At 39.3% G+C, this 21,721-nt stretch overlaps 2 protein-coding genes across 9 annotated transcripts in view; one reads left to right on the top strand and one right to left on the bottom strand.

Moving 5' to 3' along the window:
- The window catches only part of pak2a (p21 protein (Cdc42/Rac)-activated kinase 2a), a 73,185-nt gene that overhangs the window by 39,556 nt on the left and 11,908 nt on the right, over positions 1-21,721 (top strand). For all 8 annotated transcript variants that reach the window (XM_076984867.1, XM_076984871.1, XM_076984870.1 and 5 more), the window contains 2 exons: positions 3,450-3,498; positions 9,728-9,840. In XM_076984867.1, coding sequence (XP_076840982.1) covers positions 3,450-3,498; positions 9,728-9,840 — 162 coding nt within the window. The remainder of the gene's footprint in view (positions 1-3,449; positions 3,499-9,727; positions 9,841-21,721) is intronic.
- Positions 10,944-21,721, bottom strand: part of LOC143485434 (uncharacterized) — a 47,457-nt gene continuing 36,679 nt past the window's right edge. The window contains exon 4 of the mRNA XM_076984876.1: positions 10,944-21,642. Coding sequence (XP_076840991.1) covers positions 21,480-21,642 — 163 coding nt within the window. The 3' untranslated portion in view covers positions 10,944-21,479. The remainder of the gene's footprint in view (positions 21,643-21,721) is intronic.

The following is a 21,721-nucleotide window of genomic DNA, read 5'->3' as shown; positions in this document are numbered from 1 at the left end:
CTCATTTTAACTATGTTTATACTTTCGAGACTGACCGTAGCGCGCGACTCCGCACAACTCGCGTCACATTTTTTGCAGTTTTGTCCGTAACGATATGTGGCAGTTATAAAGAAACACCCCTCAAAAACGGGAAGTAACATTTACCTGACCAATTTTAATGTTGCTTTGTGTTTCAGGTTTGAAAAGTGCTGGAATTTAGGCTAAAGTACTTGAAAATGCTTGAAATTGAAACTACTTCGTTTCACAACTGTCTGACTGAACAGTTCTCCTGTAGCCTATTAGGTTAACAAATACGTACGAGCCTCTTGTAATTCCAGGACGAAACATGAGAGAACGTAACGTCCTTTTTTAGGTTGTAAACAACCATTAAATAATGTGATAAAAAACGCCATGAACAGATTAAAATAAACTGGCTAAAACACGTTTGAAACCAAAACTACTATAACACAACGTGTCAGACATCAACTTGTCGTCAGAATGCTGCTCATAATAAAATAATTAAACACTCCCGGCAAAGCAGCGATTTTTGAAAAAAAAAAACTAAGACATATCTTCAGTTGATATTGAACACGGACACTTGGCGTGAACTGGTGCTTCTGTGCTTCAGTCGGGCTCGTCTTTACCTGCGACTCTGAATAACTGAACGTAACGTCTCCAGGCACCTGGCGCTCAAATTCAAACTAGTGATTCTCAGCATTCATTGGCTGAACAGACCAGGCACCCACGATTCTGTCCAATCACCACACAGAACTGTTTGCTGATCTGTTTCCTGATGGATGAATGTATGGATGGGTCAATCGATCTCTCTCTCTCTCCCCTCCGCAAACTTATTTCTATATATTGCAAAGTTTTAACAGGTTATCTTATGGGCCTTTCTGAAAAAAAATCTCCTAATGCCTTATATCTTTGGGCCTTCTCACGAAAAGCCCTTGATTGCCGAGGATTGAGGGCCCAAATATTTTATATTATTCACTTGCTTGAGCAGAGTGGAGCAGTATTGCGTTCTAAACTTGTTGCTTTAAATGTCATTTCAAATAAAAGGCTGTTGTTCAGTACTTAGTGTATCTGATTCAATTTACAGCTGGTTTGGTAGCAGAGTTATTAATGTATATTTAGAGAATTGGAAATGGGAAATTTAACAATATTTTACTTCAAATCTTAATTCACTATAATTCCAGCTTTGGTCAAATGTAGATGTTAGGCTGCTGTTTTTTGGTTAAATATAATTTCTTTGATAACATGGAATTTTAATATGCCATGAATTTACTGTTTGAAAATGGAAAATTACTGTGAAGTTACAAAAGGCATTGTTCTGTGTTTTTACACTGAAAACTGCATTTTTACACTGATAACTACTAAATTAAAACTCAAGACCCTTAAAAAAAATATACAATCCTGTTATAAAACAAGAAATTCTTGTAATTTAAATTTACACTTTGACTGTATATTTAAAGGAGTTTTCTTTAAAAAAGTCATTTTCCTGTATTTTACAGGTATATAAATACAGAAAAATACTGTATTTATTTACAGTAAATATCTGTAAAAAAAATGTTTTTTTTACAGTGCAGATTCTCAACTAGCTTAAAGGAAGGTCAGTTTTATAGCTTCTCTAATCAGCAAAACTGTTTTCAGTTGTGCTAACCTACTTGCACAAGGGTTTTCAAGGGTTTTCTAAATATCCAATAGCCTCCTTACAGAGTTAGCAAACACAATGTACCATTAGAGCACTGGAGTGATGGTTGTTGGAAATGGGTCTCCATACATCTATGTAGATATTGCATTAAAAACCAGACGTTTACAGCTAGAATAGTCATTTACCACATTAATAATGTATAGAGTGTATTTTTGATGCATTTAATGTTAGCTAAATTGAAAAAAAACAGTTTTTCTTTCAAAAATAAGAACATTTCTAAGTGACCCCAAACCTTTGAACGGTAGTGTATATACAGTTGTGCTCAAAAGTTTACATACCTTGGCAGAATTTTTTGCTTTCTTGGCCTTTTCTCAGAGAATATTAATGATAACACAAACCTTTTTTCCACTCATGGTTAGTGGTTGGGTGAAGCCATTTATTGTCCAACCACTGTGTTTTCTCTTTTTTAATTATAATGACAACCAAAAACATCCAAATGACCCTGATGAAAAGTTTACATACCCTGGTGATTTTGGCCTGATAACATGCACAGAAGGTGACACAAATGGGTTTGAATGGCTACTAAAGGTAATATACTCACCTGTGACCTGTTTGCTTGTAATCAGTGTGTGTGCATAAAAGCTGAGTGAGTTTCTGGGATCCAGACAGACTCATCCAGCATCTGGATCTGGAAAATTGTTCGTGATGCAAAGAAAAACCCACAAATAACATCAGCTGAAATCCAGGACTCTCTGAAAACTAGCGGTGTGACTGTTTCAAGATGCACAGTAAGGAGGCACCTGAAGAAAAATGGGCTGCATGGTCGAGTGGCCAGAAGAAATTACTGCTTGATTACTACTTAAACTTGGTCAAAATTGATGGAAAGATGAATGCAGCACATTATCAGCAAATACTGGAAGCAAATTTGCACTCATCAGCCCAGAAGCTGCGCATGGGACGCACTTGGACGTTCCAACATGACAACGATCCAAAACACAAGGCCAAGTTGGTGTGGCATTGGCTACAGCAGAACAAAGTGAAGGTTCTGGAGTGGCCATCTCAGTCTCCTGACCTCAATATCATTGAGTCACACTGGGAAGATCTCAAGCATGCAGTTCATGCAAGACAGCCCAGGAATTTACAGGAACTGGAGGCTTTTTGCCAAAAAGAATGGGCAGTTTGCCATCTGAGAAAATAAAGAGCCTCATCCACAACTACCACAAAAGACTTCAAGCTGTCATTGATGTTAGAGGAGGGGGCAATACATGGTATTAAGAACTGGGGTATGTAAACTTTTGATCAGGGTCATTTGGATGTTTTTGGTTGTCATAATTTAAAAAGAGAAAACACAGTGGTTGGACAATAAATGGCTTCACCCAACCACTAACCATGACTGGGGAAAAAAGGTTTGTGTGTTATCATTAATATTTTCTGAGAAAAGGCCAAGAAAGCAAAAATTCTGCCGGGGTATGTAAACTTTTGAGCACAACGGTATATAATGTAATTGTTAATACATAATAAGTAATCAATAATAGATTCTACTTGTTGTAGAAGTACCACAATATTGTGAAAACACTGTACATTCTATTTTGATTTGTTTTATTAAATATGTTTAATTTATAATTGACATGTTTATTTAGAAATGTTATTTACAAAGCAGAATTTTTCCAGAATTATTTACAAAGCAGAAACATTTTATTATTTAAAAAATTTTATATGCCTAAAAGTCAAAGCGGATTTAATTCCATTAATTACAGTTAATATTATAGTAGAATTATTTATTTTTAACTGGTTTTGATTATTCTTTTTTCTGCAGTGCATCTGGAACTGTGTTTACTGCCATCGATGTTGCTACGGGACAAGAGGTAAGTTAGCATGCCGTTGTGTGATTATTAACTTGTTTTTCTTAATGTAATGTCTAATATATGGCAATTTGTTTTCGCTTATAAATGTAATGGTGAATCTTCTATATTAAAGATGGGATCACAATGTAGATATGTGCTTGAGAGATTATTTACAATACCACTATAAATATAATGAAATGATTATTAAATAGTAACTATTTATCACTGATAATTAACACTTTTAATCTGAAATACATGTAAACATTGTAAGGCATAGTGCATGTGGAATAAATGGTAAGTATACAGAACTCACTAATGAGTTATCATAAAATAGAAAGAAAACTAAAGAAATTAACCATAAAACCAGAATCATCTTACATATCTAAAACCACACAAACAGAAATCTATCTAACCTGTGCAGACAGCCTATGAATATTAGTTTGTCTGTCAGCTTGAGGAAAATCATGCAGGCAGTCATGGCCTGGTGGTAGGGAACTGGTCTTGTGATCGGAGGGTCGTGGGTTCGATTCCCAGACCTGAGGCCATGACTGAGGTGCCCTTGAGCAAGACACCTAACCCCAACTGCTCCCCGGGCTAGGGCTAGGGCTAGGGCTGCCCACCGCTTTGGGCACGTGTGATCCACAGCCCCCTAGTAATCACTAGTGTGTGTGTGTGTGTGTGTTCTAACTGTACAGATGGCAAAAAAATCGGAGGACAAATTTCAATTGTGGTGAAAAAAATCACAATTGACAAAAAAATATGGCACACAATATAAATCTAAGCTTGCAGAACAAGCTTAGATTTATATTAAGGCATTTTCCTAAAAGAAGGGGAAATAAATGTGTGTGTGTGTATATGTATGTGTGTGCGTGTATGTGTATATATATATATATATATATATATATATATATATATATATATATATATATATATATATTAGTATATATATATATATATATATATATATATATATATATTAGTATATTAGTATTAGTATATTAGTGGTGGGCCGTTCGTTAATTTGATACTCTTATCGGGCGATATAAAAATTATCGCCATTAATCTATTCTTAAAGTTGGGTTGGGAACTGGGTCAAATGGGTAAGCAAACTATGATGACTTTCAACTTGATAGTTTAGCTCGGCTGTATTCCTAACCAAATTGCACAGTAGGGGCGAGAAACCTGTGAATTACAAATCGTTCGTGTGTTTACATGGAGGCAGCCACGAAGTCGCCAGGTTTGCTTCATGGAAAATTCATTTTTAGGAACGTAAAGCTTCCTAAAAAAAAAAAAAGTTACCGGAGCGGAGCTCGGACCGGTCGTTTTCTGCATGGTCCTAGCGCTAGATTCGTCGCTATTTAAATATTTCTTTTTAACCGTTAAAACTGCAAACAGGGTTGCCAACTTTTGACGTTCGCTTAGAGTGAGATTTTAACCTGGAGGAGGTGGCGAGAGTAAATTGTTGAGCGGGGGGGGCAACGTAAAATGGACACAAATTAAGTATTATATCACGATCGATCGATCGCCGGTGGTTGGCGCCAGAGCGAACTAGTAACTCATTGAATCATAGATGTAGATCAGAGATAAATAAACTAGATTTTTTTTTTCCGGCGTGAGATATCGGAAGTGTGGCGTGAGAGCGTGTGAAAACGGTCAAATGCGTGTGTCTCACGCTCAATGCGTGAGAGTTGGCAACCCTGTGCAGAGGACCAAAACCTGCTTTTGAAAAAGTCCCCCCCAAATTACGTCCGTGAGGTTAAATGTACTAAATGTTGGCTTACATTTCAAATATCATGTTTAGCTGAATAAACATGTTATCAACCCCTTTAATGTACAGTATGTAGGCTTACAAATTCATGTTTACCTGAATAAACCGTTGAACACGAGTAGCCTACATTTTATTGAGCATGTTTTTTTTCTTCAAGTATCAAATTAGAACTGCTTCCTCAAGCAGTCATTGATGCATTTTGGAGATGAGCCCCTGGTCTAACGCACCCCCTGTATTAAGAAACCCTATCTCAAAAACTGACTTTTAGTCATTACTTGGGTAGCACGCATATGAGCCATTTTAATATAGATTAATTTCAAGATTTCAGTGAGATTAATCTAGATTAAAAAAATTAATCTATGCCCACCCCTAATATATATATATATATATATATATATATATATATATATATATATATATATATATATATATATATACACACTAATGACACAAATTATGGTAAATAAATAGTGTGTGTGTGTGTGTGTATATATATATATATATATATATATATATATATATATATAAAACGTTCTGCGTAGCACAGAACAGGGAGGCGGACACAAACGCTGAGGAGAGCGAGATTTATTCAAGGAAATTCCTTGGACAGAGTCGAAATAGCAGGCATGGGTCACAACGGGCAGGCAGTCCAGACATGAAACATGAACAGACATAATCGGACAGAGTACTAACACTATGGGGGAAACACGGAACAGGCAGGAATACTGGCAGCGGAAACAATACTCACGATGAACAGGTTTGACAAAGCACAAGGCACAAAGTAGACAAAATCACGGATGACTCGACTGGGGAATGACGGGACATATATACATAGAACCGAAACAAGGAACAGGTGATGACAATGACACTGGGGCGTGGCAACAAACAAGCAGGGCGGGACAAACAGGCAGGGAACACGGACATGAGGGAACCCAGAGTGACAGCTACGAGAGGGGGCGTTGCCCTACGTGACAATATATATATATATATATATATATATATATATATATATATATATATATATTAGGGGTGGGACGTGATAAAAAAAAATTATCTAATTAATCGGAAGCTTTGTGATTAATTAATCGCATTTTAATCGCATATTCAGTACTTTAAGTTTGAATGATTAATGAATCAATGAACATAATCATAAACTTCAACATCTTTCCACCAGTCTACTACACAGACCAATAGATGAGTGCAGAAAACACTGTTCAAACACAGTGTTCAAAACACTGGAAATTCTGACAAAATGTTGTTTAATTTTGCAAGTTTTGCTCAGGATATTGGAAGAATTGAAGTAAATCAGAAGATGTTTTTTAATACCATTTTAGATGGTATATTTTTCTTTAATTTCCCAGGCCTCTGCCACAGGCATCTCCATAGTGCCTAGAAGTGGTCTTCTGCATGCTCAAAGCAAATGACTGGATCTTCATCATCTACAGATTCATCATCTATAATATGAGCTGTCACACCAAGTTAATTCTTGTTGCTAACAGAGGTCCATTGATCCCCAGTCAGAGCCACATTTGTGGCGCTCTTCACAATAACCTGTTTTACTTCCCTTTCCTCATCATACAGCTGCTGGATTTTCTTCGACATTGTCTTTCTGGACGGCAGTTCGTAACATGCATCAGTTGACGCAATGTGCAGCACTTCTTGTAAGCCTTTATCTTCGACCACAGAGAGCGAACAGCACTGTAAATAATGTGACGCGTCATGTTTAAACGCGTGTGGAGTCGCGCGCTACGGCCACTCGCGACAGTTTAATCCAGTCTTAATGGTCCAATGAAGGTAATTTAAAAACCAGGACATTTCCTCACTTTAAAAAAAACCCGGGACGCCCGGGACAGGATGTGAAATACGGACATGTCCCGGGAAATACGGACGTTTGGTCACCCTATCGTATTTAGCAGCTAAGTTATCATTACTGACCTGCGCGTTAGCCCCAACATGTTTTGCGTTGAGGTGGTAATGAAGGGTGGAAGTGCTCCTGTGATAAGCGAACTCCTTCCTACATAAAGTGCAAATAACACTATTTTTGTTTGTACTTCCATCTGGAAGTTTCTTATATTTAAATTTCCCATCCACCAGCGTAGCCTCTTCAGTCATCTCCATCATGATCTTATTGTGCTTCCATATAATCTGTATGTCTGGAACTCGTGCACTGAGAAACATTCCACGGTGCAAAAGTGTCTCATGCGTTAAAATGCGTTAATTTTTTTAGTGCGTCAATTTTTTAATTAATTAATCGAAATTAACGCGTTAAAGTCCCACCACTAATATATATACAGTTGTGATCAAATTTATTCAACCCCCAATGCTGCGAAGGGTTTTATGGAATTCAGTGCACATTTGTAATTGTGTTCATAATGAAATCTTACAAGGACTTGTTAAAGAACTAAATGCAACTAAGATAGCATCAATTTTTTTTGTCATAAAGTATTAAATGGCCTTTTTGTGATTTCTTCATTGACACAATTATTCAACCCCTTTACGACTACCACTCCTAAGAACAGAGGTTCATTCCAGTGTTTTCCATCAGGTATTGAAAACATCTGTGGATGTCAACGAGCAGCAATCAAGCATGATAAGCACCAATTAGGCAGATTTAAAAGGACTGTGATACTCAGCTCCTTCTAGACATCTACTGGTGTGTTTCCAAGCATGGTGAAGGCAAGAGAATGGTCCCAGAAGACAAGAGAAGAGGTTATTGCTCTTCACAAGAATGGCAATGGATATAAAAAGATTGCGAAGTTGTTAAATATTCCAAGAGACACTATCGGAAGTATCATTCGCAAGTTCAAGTTAAAGGGCACAGTGGAAACGTTTCCTGGTCGTGGCAGAAAGAAGATCCTGACCGCGACTGCTGTGCGCTACCTGAAGCGTAATGTGGAGAAAAATCCCCGCGTGACTGCTAAGGAACTGAAAAAAGACCTGTCAGATGTGGGCACTGAAGTTTCAGCTCAGACAATAAGGCGCGCACTGCATAACGAAGACCTCCATGCCAGAACGCCCAGACGCACCCCCTTGCTGACTCCAAAGAACAAGAAAAGTCGACTGCAGTATGCCAAAAGTCATGTGGACAAGCCACAAAGGTTTTGGGACAGTGTACTGTGGTCAGATGAAACTAAATTAGAACTGTTTGGGACAATGGACCAGCGCTATGTTTGGAGAAGGAAGAACCAGGCTTATGAACAAAAGAACACCTTGCCTACTGTGAAGCATGGCGGGGGGTCAATTATGCTTTGGGGCTGTTTTGCTTCTAATGGTACAGGAAAGCTTCAACGTGTGCAGGGTACCATGAATTCCCTTCAGTACCAGGAGATCTTGGAGGAAAATGTGATGGAGTCAGTCACAAACCTGCGGCTTGGGAGACGTTGGACCTTCCAACAGGACAATGATCCGAAGCACACATCCAAGTCCACTAGAGCATGGTTGAACATGAAAGGCTGGAACATTCTAGAGTGGCCATCGCAATCACCAGACTTAAATCCAATTGAGAACCTCTGGTGGGACCTAAAGAAGGCAGTTGCAGTGCGCAAGCCTAAGAATGTGACTGAACTGGAGGCTTTTGCCCATGAAGAATGGGCTAAGATACCCATAGGTCGCTGCAAGACACTTGTGTCAAGCTATGCTTCACGCTTGAAATCTGTCATAACTGGAAAAGGATGTTGTACTAAGTAATAATGATGTGAGCACAGTAAAGACATTTGTGGTTATTCCATCATAAATATTATGTTATGTTTGTCTAATTTATAAGTGCCTCTTTGATATAATTGTAAATAAGATGACTGAAATGATCAAAATCAATGTCAAACTGGCCAAAACACTTTATTTCAGTGGGGGTTGAATAAATTTGATCACAACTATATATATATATATATATATATATATATATATATATATATATATATATATATATATATATAGATATATAGATATATATATATATATATATATATATATATATAGATACACACAAACACACACACACACACATGCAAATTATGGTAAATAAGATAAAATAAAAATACTTCCTTAGCCCTTATAATTCAACAGCAATGACAGCTAGTTGTTAACCTTCTTGTTGCTTGTGAGATGTATGTATGTTTTGGCAAAGGTTAGAATCTAGTAGACATTCAGGAGTTTTAATTAGGATTACAGATTGAATGCGAATCTGTCCTTAATTTCCAAGAGGGTGCCGGTTTATGGCTTTTGAGTTCTCCAGACAAAAGTCAGATTACCATAAAGGTGGTCCATGTGTGGTGGAGCTCAGACACAATGCTTCTGGTCATCCAGGATGGGTGTTGTGGGTTATTCACAGATTACAGTTCAGATTAAATAAGTAAAATGTTACTGTTCTCCACTTTAAGATCATAACCAGATGTCCAGTTCAATGTTACAGTTGGTTAGGAAGTGTATCATATTATTGTTCATTTACAGACAATTCACCACATTTGAGCTTTCATCTCCCTGCAGGTAGCCATCAAGCAGATTAATTTGCAGAAGCAGCCAAAGAAGGAGCTGATCATAAACGAGATCCTGGTGATGAAGGAGCTTAAGAACCCCAACATCGTTAACTTCTTAGACAGGTAATTTAAACTAGCTGTGTGTGTGTGTGCGCGTGTGTGTGTGACAGAAATTGGCACTCAAGTGAGCGACTCGAGTTGATGTCTCATTTAAGTTGCCTAAAAAAAGACTTCAGATATGACTTGAAACTCGTTCCTAGTGACTCTCGACTTGATCTCATCCAAAATAACCCATGAATCAAGAATCAGTTCGTTTCACACCGTGTGCAAATGTTATAGAAAAAAATCTTTCTGTGTGTTTGTTTCCATAATTCCTTACTTTTGTTTTGGTGATCTGAATGAAGCGCTAAATGTAATCAATCAAGGGTGTCATGGCTTCAGCTTGTACATGGTAGCCTTTGGCTATAGGGAGTTTAAAACCCTAAGGATGGCAACATGTAAAGAGTGTGGGGAAGCAAACAAGACACTGGAACGTCCACATCAAACTTCATAAGGCACCTGAAAACACACCCATTTAGGTCTGTTTAGTTTACACCAAGGGTTCTTAACCTTTCTGACATCGGGGCCCAATTTGTTGAACATAGTGTCACAAGGCCCAGTCAGATATTACCAATGTACGTGTCACAAGGCCCAGTCAGATATTACCAATGTACGGATCAAAATGATAATTATTCAAAATTTTTGTTTAGTTTGTATTGTATTTGCATTATAACTAAATAGTTTAAAAGTAAAACTCATGTCAAATAATCATTAAAAAAAAACTTATATTGTACCCTGCCCATAACAATTGAACAAATACAACGATCAGACCACTCTGACTTATCAACACAAAATAAACTGTATCTGTATTAAAAATTGTAAAGCGGCCTTGGGTATCTAGAAAGGCCCTGTATAAGTTGAACATTCATTCATTCATTCATTCATTCATTCAAATAAAATCATCAGATGAATAAATGAGGCATGGTAACCCCTACGAATTATGGGTAGAAACCTTTCCAAAGTTCCCAATATCTCAGGATGGGGTTGTTTTTAATATCAAGACAAAGACCTGAAGCGTACATCAAAGAAAACAGGAGTGATGATTCAGATAATTCTGTTAATGGCTGAGCCAGACTTTGCACCTAACAAGAAGAATAGGAGAAACCTCTAACAATTTTTTGCCAAGCTTGTGGGCTTATTCCCAAGAACAGTTGAATGTATCCTTTCTGTCAATGCAAGTAAGTGAAAGGTGGAATGGAGTGTATTGGTTTTTCTATTTTTAATAAATGTACAAATTTTCCCCAAAACTTATTAATTAAGGAAAAATAGTTGAATGCATTTTACAAGTCTGAAATATGAAAGGGTCTGAAAACGTTCCATATTTGTTTGATTTTTTTCAGCTACAAATATATCCTACTTCCTCAAATTCCACCCAGCTCTGGAACATGCACATCCTGGCATGATGATTTCCTTTTTAAACATTTCAGTTTGATCTAAAAAATTGGTTTAAATGATGTCATTTATGATGCAAATCACATCGAAATGCCTGCATATCTCACTTAAATGCCCTTCCAGTAAGATTGAAGATTTCCTCCAGAGAAGAATGGAAATTTTTTGAATACTTTCATGACTCTGATTTTTCTTATAGATGATGCCTTTGCTTGTGTTGAGAAAACGGATGCTCTAACAGTCTATATACAGTCACCGGCCACTTTATTAGGTACACATGTCAAACTGCTCATTAATTAAAATGTTGAATCAGCCAATCACATGGCAGCAACTTAATGCATTTAGGCCAAGACATTCTGCTGCAGATCATACAGAACATCAGAGTGGGGAAGAAAGATGGTTTAAGTGACTTTGAACGCGGTTGTTTGTGCTAGATGGGCTGGTCTGAGTATTTCAGAAACCGCTGATCTACTGGGATTTTCAAGCACAACCATTTCTAGGGTGTACAGAGAATGGTCCAAAAAAGAAAAAATATCCATTGAGCAGCAATTCTGTGGGCGCAAATGCCTTGTTGATGCCAGAGCTCAGGAGAATGACCAGACTGGTTAGAGTTGATAGAACGGCAACAGTAGCTCAAAAAGCACGATAGTAACCAGCCATACCTAGAAATCTGCGCAGTTTGCACCTGGTGTGTGGTACAGAGTAGTCTAGAATAGCTTTTATTTTTTCTGCAGGGGTCCGTACCCTACCCTGACCTACCTCTCAGCCCAAGTATAGAACAGTAGCCTTTCCGAAGTCATACTTTGCAAGATTCAAGGTCTTTTAACATCTCCATATGCTCATCCCATGTGGATGAATGCACCACAACATCATCCAAATATGCAGCACAATTTGGTAGACCATGGAGGACACAGGACATCAATCTCTGGAATGTTGCGGGTGCGTTTTCGCATTCCGAAGGTCATTACCGAGTATTGCATAAAGGAATCCGGGGTCACAAAGGCAGAAATCACAGAAGCACATTCTGTTAAAAGAACCTGCCAGTATCCTTTAAGTAGGTCTAACTTAGTCACATATTTTGCATTTCCCACACAGTCTACACATCTTCGATTCGGGGCAAGGGAAAAGAATCAAGGACCGTAACAGCATTCACCTGTCTATAATCCATACAGAAACGTTATGTCAATGTCAATGTAAGTTTATTTACAGTTCGGATTATTGACCTGCCTGACAGAAGTATTAGCAAAGTAACTTATGCTAATTGGGATTAGCAATTTACGTTCAGAAATACGGATTGTCACCATTAAAGTATTAACAGTGTAGATATCATTTGAATGTACTTTAGATTCAAGTGTGTTTTTGGAAAGGCTTCGCCGTGTTAACGTCTTAGTTATGTAGTTTAGCTGCTGAAGTCTTTATTTATTTTATCAATATGTGAATATTTTAAGAATATTTAACACTAGAAGCGCTGCACCTCATTTACATACTTATACCTAGAAGCGCGGAGGGCCGGTTATCTGACTGCTTTCACCACTTACTACTAGCGCCGTGTTGTTTTCACCTACTTAAAGCGCGCCTCGGGTGGTTAAAAGACCTTTCTTTACAGGGAAGTCTTGTAAAGTCTTTACACAGGGAAGCTGGTACTGACACATAATTAACGCTAGATGACGTTTTGCACAAAAGGAAGAATGAGCCGCCCAAACAAAATATTCGTAATGGTGACATTTGCACTTAACGTCAATATGTTAACAAATTAATGTGACTAAATAACCTTTTAGAATCAGTGCCTTGTGACCTTGTTCTCAGTAGCTTCCCCATTGTCAGTTTTGTTTAGTTTCATATTGCATTTCTTGGTTTGTGCAAAAACATAAATGCAAAATATTGTTTGTTTTGTTTCTTGGTTAGTGTAATAGTTTGCTTATTTGTCTGTGTTATTCTGTTGGCATATATGTCACTATATTATCATGTTCGTAAGGCACACCACTAGCCCACTGGCCCGCACCCCCCACTGTGAAGCGTTAACGTCTTTTGCCTTGCTAATGCAACAGACTGCTTGTTCTGTGAAGTCTGTAAAGTGAAGCCCGTAGACTGAGCCAAAGCAAGTTTATTTGTATACTCAATGTTATGCCATTTCAAGTTTTAATGTCTAAAAGTTGTGTATGTTAGTGAATTGCAGGCTATGGTGAACATAACAAATCTACAAACAAATGTCTATAATGTTTTGTGTTCGACAAAGAACAAAAAGCACAAATAGGCAAAATTAATTACAAAAATATCATTATAAAAGGTAGGCTATGTACCTTTGCCTAACAAAACGCAAAATTATTAAAATGATACTTTTGATGGCTTCACGAATACAGTTGCCTCTCTCCTCTCTAATGTTCACTTTGTTCTCTCGCCGTATTGTGTTGCTGTTTCAAATGGAGAGGTGTTTGATCTGTGAATAGCTGATGTGATCCCACATCCTAACAACCATGTCACCAATTAGTTGTTTGAAGATTTTTCCATCACAATATGGAGGTTCACAAGCAGCGTTATCACCATTCGGCAGTTTACAATTAGCTTATATTGCATAAGTTTCTTTCCCAACCTCAAATTAAGTTCCATTTATGTAGTGAATTGTGAACTTGAGAATAAACCTCCGTTGCTGTGGTTAATGTTCATGCCCTAGCCGCTTTCACCATTTTCTGCTGTGCACACAGCTCCTTTACCAACTCAAGAATAAACCTTCGTCTGCTAAGGTTAACGTTCATGCACTGTTTGAACAATATATGTGCATTTATTGCAGCCAGGTCTAGAAGGTTGTAGAAAACCGTCATAGGCCAATGCCTCCCTTCACTGAATACAGTCGTGCCATTTGATCCATGACATCAACGCCACATTGTTTTGTTATAATAGGAAACGGTTTCAGGCAGTTTCTTTGCACCATTATCAATGGAATGGATCAGTTGAAACTGTCTGATGCATTGAGCTCAGGATGCATATGTTTTTTTTAGGTTTTGCCTGGTAAATTGTTAGTTATTTTTCCAGCTCGCAACACCTTGGTGGAAAATCTTTCAGACTGTGCCCGTGTACATGGGGGCATATACACACTCACGTCAAATTTTATTAATTGTACCAACAATAGTGGTTTTGTTCACCAAAAGGGTGTTTGCAAGTGCCAATGAAGATAAAAAATTGTCAGTCATTACATTTCTTCCTTTACCCGTGAAAGGCTCCATCAAACACAACACAATATTTTCAGTCAACCATTGACCAGCCGGCCTGCTTTCATCTTTACCTAGATAGGGAATTGCGTTCAACATATATTTTGTTTCAACATCAGCGGCCACCCAGAACTTAATCAGTTGCTCATCAAATTTGTCAAATATCTCCAAGATCATAGCAAATTTATCAGTCGCAAGGTGGGCAGCCCTTGTGCTCTTGTCATCAAAGCGCAAATAGCGCATGATATCTCTGAATGCCTGTCTAGACATTGGGATTTCCCAAGTCAGCAGACCAGTATTAAACAAGTTTCATGCTTTTAGGGGCTGTTATACCTCTCAAATATGTGCACCCCACATTTCTAGGATGAAACATGAGAGAATGTAAAGACGTTAAGATTGGGCGTTTTGAAAATAAACAACAATTAAATAATGCGATGAAAAAGCAAAATAATTAGAATCATTTCGAGTATTTGTATAAATATTTAACTTTAAGTTTAACGTGCTGGGAAATATTGAACTGGATATTGAAAGTGATGTACAAGTGCTTTAATTCCACCTTGTTTAGGTGTATGAACCCTGCAAACATGACTTTGTTCATTGCGCTGAGGCGCGGCGTGCACGAAGATTCGAGAGCTGCACGACCTCGCGAATCGACAGCGTGCGAGACCGTCGCGCACAGCTAGCCAACGCGATTACGTAATTTTCGCCGCTGATTTTAGTGTTGCCTTATTTTTTGTTAAATGTTTTTAAAGTCAGATGCACTTTCTGCCATTCTCACCGCTGTGTGCTGAGTAGCTGAACCGGAGCGGAGTTGCACATGCGTGGATGAGTTTCTCTGCTGGGTTGCCTTTTACCGGTAATAAGCAAACGCACACGATATGATAACCGTGCATTTTAATACCGTGGTATACCGTGAAACCGGTTACCGCTGCAACCCTAACGTGCAGTCATCATTGCACTGCACAAAAATGGCCTAACAGGGAAGAGTATCACAGCTAGAAAGATTGCACCTGAGTCAACAATCTTATCGTATCATCAAGAACTTCAAGGAACTTCCATTGTTGCCAAAAAAGCTCCAGGGCGCCCAACAAAGACTAGCAAGCACCAGGACCGCCTCTTAAAAGTGTTTCAGCTGTGGGATCGGGCTACCAGCAGTGCAGAGCATGCTCAGGAATGGCAGCAGGCAGGTGTGAGTGCATCTGCACGCACTGTGAGGCGAAGACTCTTGGAGCAAGGCCTGGTCTCAAGGAGGGCAGCAAAGAAGCCACTTCTCTCCAGAAAAAAAATATCGGGGACAGACTGATATTCTGCAAAAGGTACTACAGGGAGTGGACTGCTGAGGACTGGGGTAAAGTCATTTTCTCTGATGAATCCCCTTTCCGATTGTTTGGGATATCTGGAAAACAGCTTGTTCAGAGAAGACGAAGTGAGCGCTACCACCAGTCTTGTCTCATGCCAACTGTAAAGCATCCTGAAACCATTCATGTGTGGGGTTGCTTCTCAGCCAAGGGAATCAGCTCTCTCACAGTCTTGCCTAAAAACACAACCATGAATAAAGAACGGTACCAGAATGTCCTCCGAGAGCAACTTCTCCCAACCATCCAAGAGCAGTTAGGTGATCAACAATGCCTTTTCCAGCATGATGGACCACCTTGCCATAAAGCTAAATGGCTCAGGGAACAAAACATAGAGATTTTGTGTCCATGGCCTGGAAACTCCCCAGATCTTAATCCCATTGAGAACTTGTGGTCAATCATCAAGAGACGGGTGGACAAACAAAAACCTACACATTCTGACAAAATGCAAGCATTGATTGTGCAAGAATGGACTGCTATCAGTCAAGATTTGGTCCAGAAGTTGATTGAGAGCATGCCACGGAGAATTGCAGAGGTCCTGAAGAAGAAGGGTCAACACTGCAAATATTGACTTGCTGCATTAACTCATTCTAACTGTCAATAAAAGCTTTTGTTGCTCATAATATGATTGCAATTATATTTCTGTATGTGATAAAAACATCTGACAAACACACATAAAAACCAGAGGGCAGCAGATCATGTGAAAAATATAATATTTGTGTCATTCTCAAAACTTTTGGCCATGACTGTAGTCTAGTATGCAGATAAAGGTACACTCAACAGAGTTGAATCAAGACCACATACCACTGCATAAGAGCCACAAAACGTTTCTCTATTCAGGGGTAACACCTTACTTGAGAGTAAAGCCTGGGCAGCACCTGTGTCTCGTAATATCCCAACCGGGACTCGACACTTGTCCATATTAGACAAGGCAATAATCCCATCAAAAATAAAAGGGCAGAAGGTCTCATCACATTGATCACTCTGGCTTCTGCCAGTAGTCACCAGAGAAGCAGAAATGCATGCCACCTCTTTGGGTTTGTCCCTCTTTCTGTTCCACAAAGCACAGTCAGCGATTAAGTGATCTGGGCGTCTACAATAAAAACATACCAGAGTCTCAGAAGGATGTAAAGGAGACTCCCCAGCAGTCTTGTCTCTGTTTAGGGACTTTTCATTCATAGGAGAAGCCTTAAACCAAACCCCTTGGCTTCGCCCATTTCTTTTCTGCAGTGCACTATTCCCAGGTAATGTAGACCTAGTGGTTTTCACAGAAGAGTTTTATGAGTTAACACATCTGTTAACACAGGAGCTTCAGAAAGAGTCACCACCCTTTGCTCATTTAAATGTACCACCACAGCCTCAGGCAAAGCATTCTTCAAGTCCTCAAGCAAAAGATGATCTTTCAATTGCAAAAAAGTGGTTACTTTAGAGGCGGAACACTACTTTTCAAACGGCGCTTTTCTCCCTCGCAAACTCAACAAATGTTTGGTCTGCCGATTTCAAGTGGAAACAAAATCGCTGTCTGTAGGCCTCAGGCACTAACTCGTAAGCCCTGAGCACGGCAGCCTTAACCTGGTCGTAGTCAAAATTTTGCTGCAAACTTAGAGGAACGCACTTCCTGCCCCTTACCTACCAGCTTACATTGAAGTAACAAAGACCACATATCTTTTGGCCAGTGTAGAATAGCAGCAACTCATTCAAAGGCAGTGAAGTAGGAATCTACCTCAGATTCCCTAGGTACCAAGGAGATGTGCTTGCTAATGTCAAACTCCGAAGAGCGTGTGACCTAGACTTGCCTGTGGGAGGACGCTCTACTTGCTTCTAACTCCAGAGCACGCACACGCAGCAACTGCGTTTCACGCTCCTGCTGCTTGATCGCAAGGTCCAACTCCTTCAGCCTTATAGCCATGTTCAGGTCCAACTCTGCCAGAGAACTTGGCCCAGGGGGAGTAGTGACAGGAGCTATGCCCGGTGATGTTCTGGGTGTCTGTTCACTGGCCTCCACCGGTGACAAGACTCCCAATTCGTCTTCTGCAGCACCGGCATCCTCTACCCCAGCCAACACAACAGACTGTGCTCTTAAAGGGGACCACAAATCCGGAGACACTGGCAACCTGCCATCATCCCGCAGTTTAGCAAGCAAAACATCCCTAATCTCTGCTTTCCTAGCAAAACATCCCTAAATCAAATCAAATCAAATCAAAGTTTATTTGTATAGCGCTTTTCACAACACATGTTGTCACAAAGCGCTTTACAGGATTTAAAAGGTTAACAATACTATGGGTCCAGAACCCTAATGAGCAAGCCAAAGGCGACAGTGGCGAGGAAAAACTCCCTATGATGGTGGGGATTAGGAAGAAACCTCGGGAGAACCAAGACTCAAAAGGGAACCCATCCTCCATTGGGCGGCCCGTTAACACACAAATTACACTAAATACAGACAAATACACAAGTCACACACAAATCACACAATCAGACTAAGTAAAGGTAAAAATGAAAGTTCTGGGTTTTGATATTGTCACTGTAAATGTCTGTTGATGAACGCCAGGCTTTCATTCCATGTCGGAGCAGCGATGCTGGTATTGTAGGCTCCGACTGCAATGTTACTCTCCAGGTGAACCTCGGAGAAAAGATACAAGATGTAGTAACTATGTAACAGATTAATCAAAGGCCAAACTAAACAGATGAGTCTTTAATCGAGTTTTAAACATTGAGACTGTGTCTGAGTCCAGAATAGAGGCAGGAAGATTATTCCACAATTGTGGAGCTTTAAAAGAAAAGGCTCTTCCACCTGCTGTGATCTTTTTGATCCTAGGAACAGTTAATAACCCTGCGTCCTGCGAGCGAAGTGAACGCGCTGGGTTATATTGTTCAATAAGTTCACTAAGATAGTCTGGAGCTAAGCCATGCAGCGTTTTATATGTTAAAGTATTTTATAGTCAATATGGAATCTAATTGGCAGCCAGTGTAATGACGATAGTACGGGACTAATGTGATCAAACTTTTTAGTTTTTGTTAAAACTCGTGCTGCTGCGTTCTGAACCAGCTGGAGTTTGTTTATCGATTTACCAGAGCATCCAGCTAGGAGACTGTTGCAATAATCTAAACGAGAGGATATTAATGCATGGATTAGTTTTTCTGCATCACTAATATTTAATATGTTTCTAATTTTGGCAATGTTGCGCAAGTGAAAGAACGCTACCCTAGTTATATTATTAATATGTGTATCGAACGAGAGATCTGGGTCTATTGTGATGCCCAAGTTCTTTACCTCTGCGCTGGGGGTTATAGTAAAAGAATGTAGATTCAATGCTACATTACGTATCTTGTCTCTCGCAGCCCTAGACCCAACTATTATTAATTCTGTTTTATCGGGATTTAGTGCTAGAAAGTTACACGCCATCCAATGTTTTATCTCTTCTACACATTTCTCAATCTTACTGTCTTACTGCGCCTCTTACTGCGCCTTACTGCGCCTAAATCATCAGGTTTTGCCGATAAATATAGCTGAGTGTCGTCTGCGTAGGAATGGAAACTGATCTCATGCTTATGCATAATCTCGCCTAAGGGTAACATGTACAGTGTGAATAGAAGTGGTCCTAGGACTGTCCCTTGTGGGACACCATATTTAACCTGCACAGATTTAGAGGTTTTATTATTAACACTTACACATTGGAAGCGGTCAGTTAAATATGATCTAAACCAGGAGAGTGCGACTCCTTTAATACCTACCGTGTTTTCTAGTCTATCCAGCAAAATGTTGTGGTCTACAGTATCAAAAGCTGCACTAAGATCTAACAGTATAAGGAACGAGACAAGCCCATTATCGGCCGATATTAGTAGATCATTCACTACCCTGAGTAAAGCTGTTTCAGTGCTGTGGTTTGGTCTAAATCCTGATTGGAACTTTTCATGGATACTATTTGATTGGAGATAGTGGTTTAACTGATTGGAAACTGCTTTTTCTAAAATTTTAGAGATAAATGGGAGATTAGAAATGGGTCTATAGTTAGCTAGAATCTGCGGATCGAGATTCTGTTTTTTAATCAAGGGTCTAATTACGGCGCATTTTAATTGTTTGGGCATGTAACCTAGGTTAAGGGAGGAGTTAATCATATTAAGTAAGGGCCCTGCAATGGCTGGGAGTAGGTCTTTAAATAGACGGGTTGGAACTGGGTCAAATATACATGATGTAGGCTTAGACGAATTAATCAGTGTTGTGAGCTCTTTTTGCGATATAGGATCGAAGATATTTAGCTCAGTAATATTTTTGGATGCATAGTTACTAATAACTAAACTACTGGGGTTGGACTGGAGGTTAGGCTGCGATGTGTTATGACTCTGTAGTCGGCTATTATCTATTTTATTATTGAAAAAGTTTAAAAATTCATCGCTAGTGTGTGTAAGTGCTGTGTTAGAACTAGTGTCGTTGATATTTCTTGTTAGTTTAGATACCGTCGCGAAGAGAAATCTAGGGTTATTCTTGTTGTTTTCTATTAGTGTTGAATAGTATGCGGCTCTAGCTTTTAATTAGGGCATGTTTATATTTGACTATGGCGTCTTTCCATGTGATTCTAAACACTTCTAGTGAGGTGGATTTCCATTTTCGCTCCGCTGCTCGAGCTGCCTGTTTTAGAAGACGAGTGTGGTCGTCATACCATGGTGCAAGCTTTTTCTCCCTAATTAATTTTGTTTTAATTGGAGCTACACTGTCTAAGGTATTGCTGAGTGTGGAATAAAACTGTTGTGTTGCCTGTTCCAATTCATTGGGCTGCAGTGGCATAGTGTTCGGGAGCTCCGGCAGTAAGTTTATAAATGTTGCTGCAGTGTCGGATGTGATAGTGCACGTGGTTTTTGTATGGCGCATCTGATGTACATTGTATAAAGTCATTTCATATATTAGTAAGGAATGATCTGAAATGGCATAATTTTGGGGGATGACTGCCAAATGTTCTATGTTTAATCCGTAAGTAAGTATTAAGTCTAAGGTGTGTTTACAGCGGTGGGTAGGCCCTGTGACATTTTGGGCTATACCTACTGAATCTAGTATGGAGTCGAACGCAATTTTCAGTGGGTCTGATTCATTTTCATAATGAATGTTGAAATCACCCACAATTACAAATCTCTCGATGGTTAAGACTAGTTCCGAAAGAAACTCAGCAAATTCCTGAAGAAATTCTGAGTAGGGACCCGGCGGTCGATAGATGGTCACTAATTTAAGCTTTGTTTTATTGCCTATAAAATTATTGCCTATTTCACCTATCAAAGCCTCGAATGAGTTAGTAGAGGTTGTTGGTTTTACAGTAAAACCTATATCTGTGTCATATATTGTGGCTACTCCACCTCCACGCCCTGTGATACGGGGCTGATGAACATAACTGTATCCAGGAGGAGCAGCTTCATTAAAACTTACATATTTGTCTACTCTAGCCCATGTTTCTGTTAAACAGAGTGCATTTAGTCTGTTATCTGAGATTATTTCGTTTACTATCACAGCTTTTGATGCAAGCGATCTAATGTTTAAAAGTCCTAGCCTTAGCTTAATATTGCTGCTCACTTCATGTTGATTATTTAATTTAATTTTAATTAGATTTTTAAAACATATCGCCCTGTTATTCTTATACCTGCCACAGCTAACAGACACCGTCTCAATGGTTTGGTAGTTAGGGAAGTAAGTTCTACTTAGCTGATTTGCGTGGTTTGTTGTGGCTGGTCAGGCCTGGCGTAGCACGTCCTCGATGTTCCTGGAGAGGACTGCCGAGCCTAGGCGACTGGGGTGAAGTCCATCTCGGCGGTAGAGTGATGGACGCTCTCGGAAACTCTCCCAGTTGTCGATGTAGTCCACGCCGGCGCTGCTACAGGTGTCCCGGAGCCAGCTGTGGAGACAGAAAAGACGGCTAAATAACTCCCACCCTCGCTGGAACGTTGGAAGCGGACCGGAGACAACAAGCCTGG

This window comes from Brachyhypopomus gauderio, unplaced genomic scaffold (assembly GCF_052324685.1).
Source record: "Brachyhypopomus gauderio isolate BG-103 unplaced genomic scaffold, BGAUD_0.2 sc34, whole genome shotgun sequence".
NCBI classification, from domain to species: Eukaryota; Metazoa; Chordata; class Actinopteri; order Gymnotiformes; family Hypopomidae; genus Brachyhypopomus; species Brachyhypopomus gauderio.
This window is presented reverse-complemented; position numbering and strand designations above follow the sequence as displayed.